At 55.5% G+C, this 18,503-nt stretch overlaps 1 protein-coding gene across 1 annotated transcript in view; it reads right to left on the reverse strand.

The window, feature by feature from the left end:
- Positions 1–5,232: 5,232 nt before the first annotated feature.
- SAP30BP (SAP30 binding protein) overlaps positions 5,233–18,503 on the reverse strand; it is a 36,868-nt gene continuing 23,597 nt past the window's right edge. Inside the window, exons 5-12 of the mRNA XM_004592905.4 lie at positions 13,247–13,335; positions 11,033–11,124; positions 10,181–10,241; positions 9,730–9,781; positions 8,953–9,011; positions 7,736–7,820; positions 6,372–7,535; positions 5,233–6,330 (exon numbers count right to left, since the gene is read on the reverse strand). Of these exons, the coding sequence (XP_004592962.1) occupies positions 7,354–7,535; positions 7,736–7,820; positions 8,953–9,011; positions 9,730–9,781; positions 10,181–10,241; positions 11,033–11,124; positions 13,247–13,335 (620 nt within the window). The 3' untranslated portion in view covers positions 5,233–6,330; positions 6,372–7,353. The remainder of the gene's footprint in view (positions 6,331–6,371; positions 7,536–7,735; positions 7,821–8,952; positions 9,012–9,729; positions 9,782–10,180; positions 10,242–11,032; positions 11,125–13,246; positions 13,336–18,503) is intronic.

Here is an 18,503-nt window from a genome sequence, read left to right on the forward strand (position 1 = left end):
AGCTGCAGGCGCTGGAGCGAGCCCGGGGGTCCGGAGCGCGGGCGGCGGCGGGCAACGGCGGCGCGGCGGCGGCGGGCGGGGAGCGGGCAGCACTTTATGGGGCGGGCGGCAGGTAGGAAGGAGGCGCTGGTGAGTCAGGAGCGCCGCATTCCTGCGTGCAGCGCGCACCTGTCGGGGCAGGAGCCCGGCCGCCGCCGCCACCGCCGCAGCCGGATCCGCCCCCCGGAAAGGGCTGCGGCTCCCCCGGCGCCGGCTCTGCGCCGAGACCCGCGGCGGCGGGGGCCCAGGGAGGAGCCGCTCCCTCTCGATCCAGAGCAGCCCCGGGCGCGGAGCCTGGGCTCCAGGCTTCGGTGCCCGGGCTGGCTCGGGACTGGTGCCTTAGTCCCCTGCCCGGCCCTGCCCCCTGTAGCTCCCAGCTCTTGGGCTGCGAGCCACCACGGGGCTGTGCTACTGCTGTGCGACGGGCGCTAGGCCACTGCGGGTGCGTACCGCCCCCGTCCTTCTCTTGGCAAGGATGGGGTCCGGTAGGTGCCGCAGGTCCCAGCTCGACTCTGCTCCTCGGCGGATCCTCTCAGCCTGCCGCTCCCGCCCCTCCACTGGGTCAGGCGAGAGGTTTGAGCAGGGGTTGAGCCAGCGGCTTAACTTGCTTCAGAAGTGAGTAGCACCCGCGGAGAGGCCAACACGACAGCAGGCACGGGCGCTTGACGACAAGCTGGTGCACAGGTGTGAGACTTGGCCAGGCTGCCTCCAGGGCTGCTGTTGTGCAGCACGAGGGGGCAGGTGGCCCTGCGCCTTGTTTTCTCAGTCTCACCTCGTAGCCAGGCCAGAGAATGCTCCACCCCTCGAAGCTCCAGGCTGGTCCTCTGCTTGGCGGGCGCTTGGCCTCCTAACCCTTGCCTCTCTGAAGACCATGTTCGTTCTGCCCAAAGCGACTTCCTTTCCTTGGGGCTTAACCATTCCCTTGCGGTTGGCTGCTACCTGGGCTGGAGACTGGTCACCACATTGGATTGTGGCGCCTGAGGACAGACATTTATGCACAGCACCTGGTGTGCAATAGGTGACCAGTAGACGTGTGGTTGAACCAAATGGGGCTGGGCGGTGCCTTCCCTGGACCCCAGCAGTTTCAGCTGCAAGTAGATCCAGGTCCTGCCCACGCCAGGAAAGTATTGGCTGCACACATGGTGGGAATCTGTGGCAGAAGCTCTGCCTGGGGTCTGCTCCGGGGGAGCTGGGCTGCTCCAGCAGGTGCCCTGTCCTGCCACATCCAGCCTGCACTGGAGGGGTCTGGCTCTGTCACTGGCACCCCTAGGTAGGCTGGGGTGAACCGTCTACCACTGCTAGCTGGAGGGGCATTGGCACTCCTTCCTGGAGAAGACCTGGGCTCCCAGGGAGGGGTTTGGTGGCTTAGTCCCCGCTGGGCTCAGCGGCCCCTCCCTTCCCTTCTGAAATTGGCGTGAGGTGGGGGAAGTTGGGGACTGGGGCCCTGCTGCTGCAGAGAGCTCCCTGAGGAGGCTAGGCTGAGTCAAACCAGGGGGTCCCTCTGGATTCCTGGGGTCCAGTAGGCTGTTAGGAGCCTGGGGAGAAGGTGCATGACCTTCCGTGAAAACCCCAGGCCCATATGACAGAAGGACTATATGTGGGTTTGTTGGCAAAGCTGGATCTGTAGCTTCCTTCCGTGGCCTTCCCAAGCAAGCTGCTGGCCGCCGAAGGGTTAAAGAGCATGCTGCTACGTACATGTTCGTTGTTGGAAACAAAATAAGAGCCTGCCCTCTCATTCTGCAGCCTCAGGGCCAGGCTGGCTCCAGGGGGCCCCTCATCTAGGCCCTCCCAGAGAGAGCTGAGACCCCAGGAACCTCAGACCCTCCTCCCGTCTTCCTGCACCCCTCCGCAGGCCAAGCTTGCTTGTGTGTCACATTGCTGGAACACCTGAGACAGAGGATGGAGCGATGAGTGGATGGTACTGCCTGTGGGCTTCATGCAGTGCCATGTTCCAACCCAAGGGGTCTGCAGGATGGGCCTGCCTGTTCTAGAGGGTGCAGCTGAGCCACAGATTCTTGGTTTGAAGATGTACCTCTCATAAACAAGGAGAACCCTGGCCAGGCCAGGCTAGGTGTGAGCCACGAAGTCCAGCGGCCAGGAGCAAGCCAGTGTCCACCACACGCCTTGACTGAGGGCAGTGGCTTCTCGGGTGAGACTCGCTGGGCTTGTTATCTCCCCATATATTTATATTTACAAAGCGAGTTGCAGATACTGTGGCACTTCAACACTCCAGCATAGCCTTCCCAGAAGTAGCAAGCACCTCATTAAATAAGCTTGCAATTCAGTTCATATTCAGAATTTCTTGCTGATCCCCAAATATCCAATTTTTACAAAAAGAAAATTGAAGAAAAACTTTGAACCTGGGACTGGCACTGTGGCATAGCAAGCTAAGCCTCTGCCTGTGATGCCAGCATCCCGTGTGGGCACCAGCTGGAGTCCTGGCGGCTCCACTTTTCATCCAGCTCCCTGCAAATGTCCTGGGAAGGCAGCAGAGGAGGGCTCAAGTGGTGGGGCTCCTTCATGCACATGGGAGACCCCGAGGAAGCTCCTGGCTGGTTGCATTCAGTGATGTTGCGGGCAGGGCTGGTCATGGCACTGAGCAATTTGTCAGGTGGCAGGTGAGGCCTCACTAGTAGGGCTGCTCAAGTCAGTCCTGTGGCTGATGAAGTGGCCACTATTTTGCACTGACTAGAAGCACTCCAGGGCAGCAGGCGCTGGGTGGTGAAGATGCTGCTTTGGGACCCCTGAGCCTCACATTGCAGTGCCTGGTTTCAGGACCGAGCTGCACTCTCAATCCCAGCTTCTTGCTCCTGTGCAGCCTGGGAAGCAGCAGCTGAGGCACCTGAGGCCTCAGCCGGGAGGCCTGGGTCTGTGTCCCTGGCTCCTGGCCCAGTGCTGGCTATGGTCAGCATGTAGGGAGGGAACCAGCAGATGGAAGATCCCTGTCTGCCATTCAAATAGAAGGTGAATTATATCCCTCCAAAAACACAGAAATAAATGTTTCTGTAAACTTTTCCTCACTATATAAACAACTATCTTTTACGTTAAGTTTACAGCTCAGTAGTTTGGAGTTGGAAGTACATTAACAGTATGAAGCTCATTTTTTAAAAAAAAAATATTTAATTCAAAGTTAAGGAAGGGGAAGAGAGGTGGCTGTAATAGCCAGGGGTCTGTGCTGGGCTGAAGCCAGGAGCCAGGAGCCCAAGGGCTTTGGTTATCTTCCTTGCTTACTCAGCTGCACGAGCAGCCAGCACCCAGAGGATATGCCTGCCTGACAGGCAGTGACTTAACCCACTGTATCACAGTGCTGGCCCCACAAACCTCATCTTGAAAAAACATGATTTTGTATCCAGTGAAGTAGCAGCTCTCTGTCTCACCATGTTCCCAGCCCCTGGCACCCACCTTTCTATTTTCTGTGAACTTTGCTACTCTCAACCACTCATACGGTCACACAGGCTGTGTGATTGTGAGCTGGCTTATCGCTGTGGTGCCGGCTCCTCTAGATCCACACACATGGAAGAGCATGCGACATGACCTGCCCTTTGTGACGGCTGACCCCACTGCTTGCGGCGAGCACGTTGACCCATCCTTCCATGCAGGGGCGTCTGCTGTGCTCCCACTACCTAGCGAGTAAGGTCACCAGGAACACAAGTGGGCAGATGCTCTTCAGACCCTGCATTCCTTAGGATGAAGACTCAGGTGTGCGACTGCTGGATCAGGTAGCTGTTTCTAATTCAGTACACAATGCCACCAACAGTACACAAGGGATCATAACTACATGCACACACATTTCCACTTTATTTTTTTCTGGAGAATGCTTCTTCAGCCACTATAGACTAATAATAATAATAGTTACTCCTTGAGCTCAGAAAGCACAGGCATCGAAGACGGACACTCACTTTCGGGATGACTCCACAGCTGCGGCCTCCACCATGTTCTCAGCGACCAACTTTATGGCCCTGTCCTTGGCCAGGCACTGGCAGTTAGTGAACAGGTTGCCCATGGCCATGGCCTTTTGTGGCATGCCATTGTTCTTTGTTTTCTTTGCTGTCTTAGAGGAGAGGACTTGAAAGAAGGCATAATTCTTTTCCAGCTTGAGTAAGGAGCTTGGATATTCAGCCCCATTGGTGGGAAGATCCGTTTTTTTTTTTTTCACTGCAAATATTACCAAGGGGGGATGGATTCCATATACTGGTCTCTAATTCATTGCAGCCTTTCTGCCTTCATCTTCAGGTACCCCAATGTGGTAAGCAGGGATCCCTTCAAATCAGTTCTTTGACCTTGCATGTAAGTTTAAGTCCTGGTTTTCCATTTCCAGTCCACCTGTTACTGTGCCTGAGAAGGCAGTGGAGGATGGCCCAAGTATTCGGGTCCCTGAACCCACATGGGTGATCTGGTTTTGGTCTGACCTGCTCCAGCCATTGTGGTCATTTAGGGACTAAACCAGTGGATAGAAGCTCTTCCTATCTGCATCAATCTTTTCAGTAAATGAGAAGCATTCATTTATTTGAAAGGCAGAGTGACAAGAAGGAGAGCCCTCTACCTACTATTGGCATCTCAGAGGGCACAGGATCACAGCCTGGATCCACTTCCAACCCAGCTACCTGGCAATGGTCTGGGAAAGCAAGAGAGGACAGCTCAAAGCCTTGGGCCCCTGGACCCACATGGGAGAGTGAGGCTCCTGGCTTCAGATCAGCCCAGCTCCGGCTGATAGAGCCATTTTAGGAGTGAATCAATAGATGGAAGCTTTGGCTCCACTCTGTAACTGCCTTTTAATAAAAATGAGAGAGAGAGAGAGAGAGCGCTTCCAATTGCTGGCTTACTCTCCAAATGGCCACAACTGCCAGAGCTGGGCCAGGAACCTGGAACTCCATCTAATCTTGTCTCCCACACAGATGGCAGGGACTCAAGTCCCTGCACTGTCCTCTGCTGTCCCCCAGGATATATACAACAGCAGAAAGATGGAGAAAATGTGGAAACGGAGTGGCCAAGACCATGATCAGTACTCTGAAACGGAATGCAGGCATCCCAAGTGGTGGCTGAACTTGCTGAGACAAAATGCTCACACCAATACCCACACTCCTATCATGTATGCACTGTTCTACACTTGGGCTCATTCCCTCTTTCCTTCATGGTCCAACAACCGTTTTTTTTTTTTTTTTTTTTTTTAAAAAGGCCTTTTATTTTATATTTCAACCATGTACAAAGCTGAACCATAGAGATCTCCCCCCACTCGCCCAGTACCCATTGTTAGGCCCAAGGATGGCCAATGCATGGCTGCCACAACCTCCCTGCAGGCCAGAGATGTGAGGCTCAGGTGATGCAGTTCACAGGGGGCAAGAGGGCTGGGACTCAGGGCAGTGACAGCATTGGGGGCTGGGGTGGTGACCACACCTTAGGACCTCAAGCAACCCAACTTCCCAACCATGTGGGTACCCACATAACACCAGGTACCTGTCAACAACCACCTGCTCTCTGCTCTCATCTAGGACACCAGTAGTCCCAGCCTTTGCCACATAGGCCAAGGTGACAATATAGGAAGTTTTACTCCTGAGGCAAGAGGGAGAAGCAATGACCCAACGCTGGGGGGGCGGGGCAGGGATTAATGTGGGCCGAGAAGGGCAAGGTGGCTGACAGGGCAAACGCGGTATGTGCACATGGGGTTGGGTGGGGATCAAGCTGGCAGCTGCTTGTGCACAGAAAAGCGGAGGCTCTACTGTGGACAGAGGGGGAGTGACCCAGTGAGGGCTGTGAAACGGGCTGGGGCAGTGTGCTATGTAAGGTGGGGGGGTTACCCAGGTAGCAGCCATAGCTGTAGGAAGGTCTGAGGCGACTCATCACATGGCAAGAGTGCAGGATTTCCAGTGTGCACCTGCTGGGGCTGCAAGGACTATGAAGCCAGTATTCAAGTCAGAATCACAGGGAGGAAGCAATGTGGGACCAGAGGACACGAGGAAAGATAGCCTGGGCAGAAACAGCTGGAGGGCCTCCCCTCTAAACACCCGGTGTTGTCCACAGTAAGTGCTCATGTACCCTGGACCCTTACAATGGGCCCAGGGTGCGCAGGCACCATCTCCTCCTGTAGCTAAGCAGAGGGAAGGGGTGGGAGGGGAGCAGAGGCAACTCGAAAGGCTTCCTGTGGGAAGTGAGCAGTCCTCCGGGCTTGGAATTCCCCGTTCCCCAGTTGAGGGGAGGGGTGACCCTGGCTCTGACGCATCTGGTTTGCTCCTCCCCTGGGTCTACAACAAAAAGACTGGCCAATGGTGTCTGCAACACACTGGCTCCTGCCAGCTCCCAGAGCAGCTCCCTGCTTCACAGCCCACGCTAGGCACAGGGGCTACTAGAGGCCACACGGCCTCTAGCTTCCCCCGTCAAGAGGATTGGGTGGCAGTTGGTCATCACCAATGCAGGGAAGGGGCACAAGTGACTTGACAGTTCCTGTGGGGACCTCAAGTTCCTGAGACCACCTGCTGGCTCCAGGCACAGGCTGCCCCTGCCAGCAGCCTGGCCTCCTCCTCTGAGACTCATCCTTCCTGCTGGAAGAAGAGAGTTGCTGAGAGCAAGAAAGGAAACCACTCTTCCCCAGACTCTGCCCCCTGAGGAGCCTGGGGCCCACGGGTGCTGCCTGGGGCTGCTGTGGGGTACAGATAACGGCAGAGGAAGGGTGGGGTGGTGGGATCCTCCTGGGAGTGGCTCTCCTGTAAACAATATGCAGCCACTACCGGGCAGGAGGTGATTCATCTCTGCTGCGTGCAGATCCTGCTGGCCCAGCTTCCCAAGTACTGGGCCGTAGCAGCCCTGCTCAGGCAGGTGCCGGCCCTCTGTGGGGGATCTTGCTCCAGCCAAATTCTGATGCCATGGGCAGTCTGGGGGTGCTGGGCTGCACCTCACCTGAGAATCTGTGCGCTCGGGGCAGAGCAGCGTCCCCTCCCTGAGCTCCCACCTGCCACACCAGAGAATAACCAGGTGACTTCTTAGCAGTGCCATAGGCGCCTGTTGTCCGACTGTCACTCTTGAGGCAGTCACCCCCAAGGAGAGGGATGGGCACTTGAGCTCCTGCACAGGCCAGGCCGCAGGAGAGGCAGGGCCATCCGGGATGGCAGGATGTGAACATAGTACTTTAATAGGGCTGCAGACCCCACGTGCTATGAGGACACACGTTGGCCACAAAGCCCCTCCTGGGTTGCTATGTTCTCCAATGGCTGAGGCCTTGTGCCGGCTCCGTGAGCAGCTTCAGTCCTGAAATATACATGGTGCGCCTTCCAGCGGCAGGGGTATGTGATCCTGTCCAGTTCCAGGCCTGGGCAGCCCTGGTCACTGCTTCGCCTTCTTCACAATGGTGCCCACAGCAGAGATGACAGTGGTCTTGGAGCCACTGGCGCTGGTGGTAACTGTGACGACGGCTGGCAGGGTGGCTGTGGTGGTGAGGATCGTGGGCTGAGCTATCGTGGTTACCGGGATAGCGGAGTCCCATTTGCTCTTTCTCTTCTGGGCATCTGCAGACAAGGCAAGAGGGGGTCAAGGTCAAGTGGGCCGCTCTCTTTCTCTGCAGGTTGGCAGCAGGGTGGGGGAAAGGCAATGGGAGTGAGGTAACCCTGGCCAGAAGACCTGAGGGGCAGCTGCCCAGGTCTGTTGTGCCTGCCTCCCCTACAAGCCAGCAAGCCTTGGTCTGGTTGTGAGACAAACAGCATTCTACCTGCGACAGCTGTGCTGCTGGTGGTGGTGGTGGTGGCTGTGGCGTTGGTCGTAGTGCCTTTTTTGGTACCCGTCACAAACTCAATCTGGCAGGGAGACAGAAGAGAGTAAGGGCTGTGCAGAGCTGTGACTCCACTTCCTCGTGCCACCCGTGCGCTCCCAGGGACAGGAGCTTGGCACTAAACAAAGGAGGCATTGAAAACCAACTTGGCTCGGACGTCGAGGGGAGAGGCGCTTCGGAGGAGCCCCAAGGGGCTTTTTACCACTCTACATGAGCTTTGCAGGCTTGCACCCCTCCCGGCATCACCAGATTCTGGCACACGCATGCCCGGCCCCCCGCCCCTGCCGCCCCTCACATGCCCAGAACCGTCTGGCCAGGCCCCTCCCCTCACACCGAGGAGGCGGTGCCCGCCTGCACAGGGAAAGAGCAGCTCTGGTCCCCAGGTGCTGCAGACACGTCCCTGCAATAAGCCTGGGGTTTGGAAGGGAGAGGGAAAGAGAGAGAAGGAGACTCAATACAGGGTTATGAAGGAGACGTCCCACTTATCCCCTGGCACCAGCTCCCACATTCCTGGCCCCTAACCAAAGCCTCTGGGGGTTGGGGAGAGGTGGCCAGACAGCCCAGGCCCTACCACCTCTCTGCCTGGGGTTTAGGGGTATTCTGAGGTTGCAATGCCATGAGGCCAGACTACAGGCAGGAGCGGTCAGTGTCTTGAGGTGCAGCGCTTCCCTCTGACTGCGGCAATGGGCACAGTGCCCAGAGGATTCTTTCACTTCACGGCCCAACTGATGTTGTTGAGGGAACCCGAAAAACCCTGGGAAGAAGTGGGGCTCAGGACCCTAAATGAGGGGTCACTGGCTACCAGATAGGGTCCTACAGGAAGGCAGCCAGGCTGGGGCAAGGCAGGGCCCTGCACTCTCACAGGGCGGGCAGGAAGTCACTTTGAAAGAGACCACCCCACTGGCCAACCAGGACTCTGATCTATGAGGGAGGAGGTGGAAGGAGGTGAGAGAGGGAAGACACAACCATGAGCAGGACCCAAACAGAAGAGATTCCACACAGGCAGAGATGCTGGCACCTGCTCAGGACGGTGGGCACCATGGAGGCTATGCTGGGCGGTGAAGAGGGGACAGGGCAGGGAGGCTACACGGGGGCTTGGCCAGCAGGCTCTCTACAACCCCCACCCGGCATGCCCAGGCATGCCTGTCGCCACCTACTTTGGTTCTCTCCTTCTTGGCCTTTTCCAATTTGTCCATCTCGATCTTCTGGGCCTTGGCTATAGAGACAGGAAGGTGGTGACTGAGGCAGCCCTGCAGCCCCACGGCCCCGTCCACTCTGCCACTCCCTGTATCATGTTCAGTGGACTGCAGGCTCTCCAATAACTGGATGAAGTGCGACTCTAAGCCAGTGTGGCGCAAGGGCTTGGGAGGGCCTGCAGGGCCCATCCGGGAGGGTCAGCTACACTGAACACTGGCCAACCAGTGTCCCGTGGGAATGCAGGCCCATGGGGGACCACCATTGGCCTGGAAACTGGAATTACTGATTTTTACTTAGAGTACTGGTAATAACTTCAAATTAAAATAAGATGCTATCTAAGTGATTCAGGTCTCAGCCAGGATCTGGTCCACGGACAGCTGGCTTCATGCCCTCTGGTTAAGGTCTGGAGCCTTGGCAGTTCTTGCTGGGTCTACCTGACAGATCCTCAAGCCACTGCTGGCCTGGCCCTTCTGCCTACACATCTTCGAGCCTCAGAGAGGCCCTCCCACCCCACTGTCTAGGTCAGGTAATCCCACTTGACAGACTCGCACCACCACACGCCCATCAGTGTGGGGATCACTGGCTCAAGCTCTTTGCTGCATTCCAGTCCATGAGACAGGGGTGGGGTTGTCTCCCTCGAGACTGTAAGGGTGCTGCTAGCCCCTGGACTCTGCCTGAGATGAGGAGCCCCAGAGCCGCGTGCTTCCTGGGTAGCTGACAGGTGGCAGGGAGGTTACCTAATGCTTCATAGTAGGAGTCCTCAGACCAGCCATGGGGGTCGAACATGTCCTGAAAAAGCAGAGGTCAAAGCCGCAATTAGCAGAGAGCGTCAGGTGACAGGTAACTTCCAACACAAGTCCCTTCCCCTTGAATCTTTCCTGGCCTGGAACCCCTTGCCCACGGTGGCTCAGGGTCTCAGCCGCCCTCCATGGCCTCTAGCCCCTGGGCAGATGCCCAACTTGGCAACCCCAGCCACAGACCTGAGGGAGCAGCGATCCCAGACCTTGTGTAACTATTCAGGTCTGTCACTGGCAACTCTAATCAGAAAGGGACACGAGTGAGAGATGGGACTGGCTGTCTTCAGCCACAGTTGCTGTGTCACTGACTGGTTCTGTGGCAACTCTGGTGGAGCTGGCCCAGGGTCCAGTTTATACCCTCCACTTCCGAGTCTCTGCTCAATGGACACACCTTTGGGTAGTTGGTGCCGAGTTCATCGATGGCGCAGAACTGAATTAGCTTCTCGTAGATGCTGCAAGGAAAAAACAGGTACTGAGCAGGCGCTGAGCTCGTGCCCCTGCCTGGCAGGGCTGCAGCCCCCAGGGTTGAGAGGGACTCTAAGACCACTGGGCCCGGCTCAGCTGATCTGAGCAAGTTTTCCAGTGAGAGGTCTTTCAGCCTCCACCTTTCCATGAAATGGAAACCTTGGCTGGGGGCTGAGATGAGTACAGGTCGGGGGCAAATGGCCACATGTCCTGTCTTAGCTGGATACCTCTGACCTTCAGTCTGCTGGTCAGGTTGGGCCCGCCACGCTCAGGCTTGTGCAAGGTCCTGCTGCCCCATACACATGCATCCCTAGTGTCCGTTGTTCATGTACTGCACAGCCTAGCATGCACACTCAGCTCTGTCCCTCAATGCCCTCATCTGTGTGCAACACCAACTTCTCAGAGCTGCAACAAGAACCCAGAGACAGTGGTCACCTAGCCCAACGCCCTCATCCTAAATTTGGACACTGGGGCCCTGCAGGGTCACGTTTAAGGTGACTGTAAATCCAGTCTCCCTGGTTCCAGTCTAACACTGTGGGTTCTTGGTGCACACACAGGTCTCCTTGCTGAATTTGGCCCTGACATGGTAACCCTGGTGGGAATAAGGCAACGTACCATGTCCAACAGGTGGGGCTAAGGCAGCCCGCTGTGCCCAACAGGCATTCAGAGTGATGAGGAGTCTGAGTGAGGCCTGAGTGTGACTCAGCCTAGTCCGTCGTCCCCCACCACCTCCAACAGGAATGACTCAGACATCCCCACCAGCATCCAGGACACTGACCTGGGATTCCGGAATTCTTTCTTCCTCTGGATAATGTAGTTCATATCCATTCCCTCCTTTATCTTTCGCTCATAAAGCTTCTGGATCTTGTCCTGTGGAAAAGAACAAAAGAACAGTTCTAGAAGTCCAGCCCCTCCCAACTTTAGTCTGCAGTTGAGGGGGCTGGGAGAATATGAGCAGGTGACACTCAAGAGACTCCCTCCTCCCCAAAGCCTGACTCCAGCCACATTCTTTCTCCACATGGCCTCCGTCCAGAGCTGTGCCTAAGTCATACACCCAGACCAGCCTGCTTGAGCTGGCTTTTCTTTAGATGACTAAGAAACATGGCAGGGGAGCCATGGAGGAGATAACGCACAAATTGCTGACTGGTTCATCAGCCCTGAATCACAGCCTGTGGTGTTGTGGCTGGCGTGTAGGTACACAATTCTGGCTTTCCGTACAAGGAGAGGCCTCATGAGTCACAGGGACCTGGGAGGGCTGTGTCCTGTAGGTGGGGCCAGAAGAGAGTTTTTGGGACCTGGCTCACAAACAGCCAGTTCTGGCCAGTTTATCTAGGGTTACGTGCTCACCTCCATCAAAACAACTCCTCCAGAAACTGGCCCTGACTTTTGATGTTAAGCAGCAGAGCCACATCTGGCAGGGATCCAGGCCTGCCTTCGGCCAGTGACAGGTGTCTTCAGGAAGGGGCCTGCCCGCTCAGACACCACACCACCCAGGAGGTAGCTCAGTGCTGCTTAGGGCAGGTGAAGAGGCCCAACTCTGAGGATGCAGCCTCACCCAGGAAGACAGGCACTGGCTAGGATGGATATCTGACTGTAAACTAAAATAAACAGATTCTCAAAAAAGAAAACACTGTGAGAAAAGGCAGGTGTGGGGCCTGCACAGTGGTTATAACAGACTAACTCCCCATGTGCCAGCACTGGCAGCCGAATGGGAGCTGGTTTATATCCTGGCTGCTCCACTTCCCAGCTTATAGCATGGGAAGGCAGTGGAGGATGGCTCAAATCCTTGGACCCCTATACCCATGTGGGAGACCTGGAAGAAGCTCCTGACTCCCAGCTGCTGGCATTGTAGCCATTTGGGGGTTGAACCAGTGGATGGAAGATCTCTTTCTCTCGCTCTCTGTAGCTCTGACTTTCCAAGTAACATTAAATCTTAAAGAAAGAAAAAAAGGGGGGGAGGTTGGGTGAGTCTCAGGTGGCTCGAGACACCTTTAAGAAAAGTGCAGCGGAGGCCAACTCTACCCAGGCCTCTGAAAGTCTGAGGAGCAAGGAGAGGTCTGCGTGCATGCAGCTAATGACAGAGCAGAGAAGCTGAGAGTGCCAGCCTACTCTTCTTGGAGGGTGACAAAATCTGCCCTGTGTCCTACACATGACAAGGTTCCGGCTCCTGGGTCATCAGGGAAGCCCTGCCATCTCAGGGGAACCATAGGTTTGCCCAAATCTCATGGCTTCTACTACGACAAGGGCCTGAAAAGGTGCAGCCTGCGCCTGGGCTGAGCAGCAGGCGGCCTCTGCCGTTCTTACAGGCTGCAGCATGCTGTCTGGCTCAGAGGGTGCCATGTTCTGGGGGGCAGTGGAGGACAGACAACTCACTGAAAGGAGAGCCTCTGGAAAAGGTGGAGCATCTGGGTGGGCCTGCAGCTCTGACCCACCTTCCCCTGGCAGGCTGCAGCCCTCAGCTGCAGGCCCCACCTGGCATCCATCAGACAGGGTGGTGCCAAAGGCCTCCAGGGAGGGCCTGCTCGCCAGGAAGTGACTGCACCAAGAGCTCTAAAGCCTCAGGGGCGGTTGTCTGTGCTGTTGTCAGGTGAGGGATGATGACTCAGCATTGGAGGACCAGGAGGGCAGGTGCTGCACACACAGATGCTTGTGGTTCTATACTTTTACAGCTAGACGATTCCTCGGGGTCTTGGCAAGCTCCTCCTGGGAAGTTCCCACTGGCCGGTGGGGCTGCAGAGGAAATGCCTGCTATTCCCTGTGCCTGAGCTTAGGCCTCGGAGGGCCAGCGGGACATAGGGCCACAAGGTGACAGGCAGGAGCAGCAGCGGGTACATGAGTCCCCAAAACGAGAAGGTACCAGATGGCTGTGTCCTCCTCACTTGGTTGTTTCCTACAGAAGCCTGCATCCCTGCCCCTGCCTCGGGCTCTTAAAGTTCAAAGAGCAGACACCCAGCCCAGGCCACCGTGTCTCAGGGATGACTGCAGGCCTTACCTGTAAGTGGTTTGAGCATCGGCCAGGGGGTTCGGGTGGGATCTTGATCTCATCAGGTGACATGTTCCGGACCCTTTCAGAAAAGGAAGCTGGGAAGAGAACAGAGGGGACAATCCTGAAAGTGGGAAGTGAGGACAGGGACAGACACGAAAAAAATAGAAAACATTCATGGGGGCCTGGCATGGTAGCCTAGCAGTTAAAGTCCTCGCCCATGCACACGCTGGGATCCTATATGGGTGCCAGTTCTAATCCTGGCGGTTCTGCTTCCCATCCAGCTCCCTGCTTGTGGCCTGGGAAAGCAGTGGAGGATGCCCCAAACACTTGGGACCCTATACCCATGTAGGAGACCCAGACGAGGTTCCTGGCTTCGGATCGGCACAGCTCCGGCCGTTGAGCTCACCTGGGGAATGAATAAATGGATGGAAGATCTTCCTCTCTGTCTCTCTTGCTCTCTGTATATCTGACTTTCTAATAAAAATAAAATAAATATTAAAACAAACAAACAAAAAATACATGTAAGATACTTTCTGGGAAGAATAAAAGCTGCACAAGCAGTACAATGGCATTCAGGTGTGGCCTCTCCTCCAGGGTCACCTAGAGCCAGGGTCAAATGGCCAAGCAAGCCAGCCACGGGCCAACTTGGGGATCAGGCATTTGTGTGCAGGGTAACACAAGCTACCCAGTCCCAGGGGCTAGCCTGAAGGAACACTGTCCACCCTACCCTCAGGTCCCACAACGCACTGGGGTGGGGCTGCGAGAGCTGCCTCATGCCCCTTTTGTGTTCTTTTTAGGCTGACCTGTCTACTCAGAGCTCAGAGAACCCTAGTCTAAGTCCCAAAGCATCCAAAATGGCCTTGTGCATAAATGAGAAGTTAAACATTCACCCTGTTGGTTACTACTTAAGGGTCTTAGAACAAAACAAAACAAAACAACAACAAAAAAACCCGATCAAGCCCTGCCTTGGCCCACCTCATTCTTGGGAACAATAACCTGATTCTGTTGTGAAGAATCCAAACTCCCAGGAAGAACTTTTGCAGGGACTTGCCACTGCCCAGCGGGCCTCACACGCCCCACTCTCTTATCCACAGCCCCCGGCCGCCCTGGCGGCTGCACAACCCCACTGCAGATCGCTCAGACAATGCATCGCTTGTTGCAAGACTCTGTGCTCTTGAAAACATTCTCTCATGAAAGGGACCTTACAATGAGCCACCAGCAGGGAGGGCTGGGTGGGAGAGAATGAGCAACCACCACTGATGACAACAAGGACCTCCTGGGGCCTCCTGTGTGCAGATGCACCCTGACCCAGCAGCCCTGGGACTGCCAGGGCTGGCCTAGCACAGCCTTCCCCACCTCCTGCTCCCGTCCTTAGCCTGGGTTAATGTTTTCTTAACAGATAAGGGACATTGATCTCTACTGTACAGAACACAGTGCTGAGGAGTGCTGGGGCAAGATTTGGCCAGATCAGCGGCTGTGGTCCCAGCCGGCACACACAGAAAACACACTGAGGCCAGGGGTCAAGTGCAGGGCAGCCACAGTCACGTGCACAGAATACACTGCTGTCACTGGATTCTCCCTGGATGTGTCCCAACTACAGAGCATTGACCCACCATTTCAGGGAGGTGGGCAGCAAGAAGGCAGAGACCAGGTGACAGGTCCTACGGTGGAGGCCACATGCCAGTGCAGCCAAGGTTAGTTCCACCAGGGGACTGAGGGCTGCTGTGCCCGGCACTGTACTTCTATCTCTCGACTCCTCCAGCAAGGGTGACCCCCAGCACCTGGCCCCCATCCTCTTCCCAGTTAGTCCTGGGATCCCCTGGGATAGGGGAAGCTTTAGGCCTGAGCTCCAGCAGGCTGCAGAGGCCGGCTGAGCAGTGTCAGCAAGAGAGCTGGTCCTTCCATTTCATGAGCACCAGCAACCAGCCCAGAGCTCTTCTTGTTTTAACCGCTGGGCACATGAGAATGGGATGTGAGAATGGACATATGCATGAAACATGAGTGCCCTTTGCCATCTGCCAGGAAGGCTTTTAGGAAAAACGGGGTGGGACAGTGTTGTCACAGCAACTAGCCACATTCCTGGGGTTCTGATAGTAAACAGGAGGGTGGGGGGAGGAAAACCTCTCTCGAGCTGGCTAGGAATAGCAGAATTCCTAAGCAGCGCCTGGCCAACAAAGGGACACACACAGGAAAGCTGAGTGAGTGCTCGCACAGGTCTTGGGAGCAGACCTTCGTGCTCTCTCCCCCAGATCCCAGTCATCGGCTCACGGATTCAGCCCGGGCGCTCAGATCCTAAAGCCACTTCCCCAGGAGGACATACTCGGAGGCAAAAATACTGGGTCCGGTTGTTGCCCGGGCCTGTTTTGGGGGCGGCCCTAGAGGAGAAGTCTGCTGCCAGCCGGAGTCTAACTGTGCACATTCAAATCAGATACAGCCAGTGCCCAGAGGCAGCTGAGCAGGAGCAGCAGTTAGGGATTTATGGGTGGCACACAGTGAGCAGAGGGAGCAGGCAAGTTTCAGGAAGCCTGGAGGATGCTGTGAGATTGTCAAAAGCATGTGGTATTGGAGTGTCTTCAGCTCAGAGGGAGACATGAAAGCCACTGCATGGCCCCACCCAAGCCAGTGTTTCAGTGCCCTGGAGGCCAGAGGCAGGGGCAGGGCAGAGTTCGTGCTCAGCTCCGTGGGCGCTGAGCGCTGGATACAGACACCTAAGAGCTGGCTTGCCTTGGGAAAACCAGGGCGTCCACACATATGGAACATTTTCCACACCAGGTAAACGGCCTGAGTCCTGACCCCCTGGGGATCAGCCAAGGAGCTGGGTTCAGGCAGGAGTGCTGATGTGCACTGTGTCAACTATGTCCCAAAGCAGCCCCTGCTCGCTGAGACACTCCAAACTAGGCAGCCTGCCCATCTGTGGGACAAGCTCTGTGGTGCAATAGGTTATATCCCTGCTGGGGATGCTTGCACACTAGGATAGAGTGCTGGTTTGAGTCCCAGGCTAATCTGTTTCTGATCTAGGTTCCTGTTAATGCAAACACACCTGGGAAGGCAATACGAGTGCTGGGGTTAGGTGGCAGGGTGGAGTAGGGTGGTGTGTCATACATGTAAGAGACCTGGATGGAGCTTTTGGCTCCTGGCTCAGCCTGGCCCACTCCTGGCTATAAACCTGCTGGACTGTCATTCTGCCTTTCAAGTAAAGAAAAATAAGCAAACATTAAAAAAAAAAAAAAATGCTTAGAGGCCCAGCATGATAGCGTAGTGGCTAAAGTCCTCACCTTGAATGCGCCGGGATCCCATATAGGCACCGGTTCTAATCTCGGCAGCCCCATTTTTCATCCAGCTCCCTGTTTGTGGCCTGGAAAAGCAGTTGAAGATGGCCCAAAGCCTTGGGATCCTGTACTTGCATGGGAGATCTGCAGGAGGCTCCTGGCTTTGGATTGGCACAACACCGGCTATTGTGGTCACTTGGGGAGTGAATCGTGGGACAGAAGATCTTCCTGTCTCTCCTCCTCTCTGTATATCTGCCTTTCCAATAAAAATAAATAAATCCTAAAAAAACAAAAAATGCTTCTGGCCAGTTTGGAGGTTCAACTGGCTAATTTCCCACCTGCAGCACCAGCATCCCATATAAGTGCTGGTTCAAGCCCCAGATACTCCACTTCTGATCCAGCTCTGCTGCTTGCGGTCTAGGAAAGCAGCATAGGATACCTCAAGTGCTTGGGACCCTGCATCATGTGCAATACCGGAAAGAAGTTTCTGGCTCCCGCTTTCAGAGTGGCTTAATTCCAGCCATTGTGGCCATTTAGGGAGCGAAACAGCAGATGGAAGATCTTTCTGTCTCTCCTCTCTGGAAATCTGCCTTTCCAATAAAAATAAGTAAATCTAAAACAAATACACAAAAAATCCCACATCTGTCCCCTCCTGAGTGAAGATGAACTATTATTCAGGACCAAAAAGAACAACAGGTATGTTTAACAATAAGAACACATCTCAAAAGCATTATGGCATTATGCTAAATGAAAGAGGTCCCTCAGAAACTCCCGGCATTTGTACAGCGCTTTCCTAGGCTCTGGGAGGACATCAGGCAGTGTCTGCGGACGGTTTGGCTGTCACAGCTAGGAAGGAAGAGTGGCCTTCCAGCACTAGTGAGTGCAAGGAGATGGGGACGGGCCTAGCCTGCAGTGCCCAGGACGGTCCCCCTGCCACCTGGCAGATTCCCCCAACAGCGCCAAGGTTCAAAGGTCTTGATTGACATGGAATTCTTTCAACAGGCGAAGCCATGTGAAGACAGCAGGTCACCACAGCCTGAGGCAGAGAGAGGACACTCCATAGGATGTGGTGCAAGAGAACATTCTGGAGGAATCCAAGTGTTGTGTATCACGACCGTGGGGGGTGGCACAGTGTGTGTGCTCCACAACCATTCAATCTACTAAAATCTGTCACAATGGTGCACTGCGAAAAATGGTGTATTTAGCCTTACTGGAGCAGAATGACTGTTCAGAGCAGCAAGGAGAAGAAAGTGCCAAGCTGGCTGTGGGAGAAGCCGGGGGCTGAGCCGGCCACCGCCTGTACACATGCCAGCACTCTGCCAACACCACATGGCAGAGCTGTTCTCTAAGTCCCAGCCCTGCCGTTTCTCAGCATGACTCCACTTGACAGTGCGGATGCCTGTGCTCAAGGCTGGAGGGACATCCTGGCTCTTCCAGCCTTGAAGGAGCCAAACGCCAGCCCCTGGGAACCCTTAGTGACACAGCCGAACCCTGCTCAGGGTCTGGACCGCTTAGAGACTCACATTCCAGCCCATGCCTTCCTCAGAACACAGCAATGAAGCAATTTCTAGCTCTTTCTGTTAGGGAAGGACAGAGTCGGCTCCTGTCTCCCACCCCTGGCAGGAGGACCCCTGGAAGGCACATCTGCAGGCACAGGCCCTGGCCTTTGAACTCAGGATGGCAGAGTGGCTGGGTTGCAAACACCCAAGAGTGGATTCTGAGGCCAGAGATATGGCACAGGAGCCTGCTCTGCGGAGATGAGGGGAACAGGCAGAACACACTGGGGATGGCTGAGAGCAAGAGATTTGACCAACCCTGCGGCAACGTCTGGACCCAGACAAAGGCCCCTGCAGACTGCAGGAGGTGAGGGGCTTTCTAGAAGGGCTAAGATGATGGAGTTGGCACAGGACTTGAATGATGAGTACTGTTTTCTAGAAACGGCCTTGCTTCTTGCTAGGCACAAAGGGCCCCAGAAGCCAGGGCTGTGAGGCATG

The sequence above is a fragment of the Ochotona princeps genome, chromosome 17 (genome assembly GCF_030435755.1).
Source record: "Ochotona princeps isolate mOchPri1 chromosome 17, mOchPri1.hap1, whole genome shotgun sequence".
Classification (NCBI taxonomy): Eukaryota; Metazoa; Chordata; class Mammalia; order Lagomorpha; family Ochotonidae; genus Ochotona; species Ochotona princeps.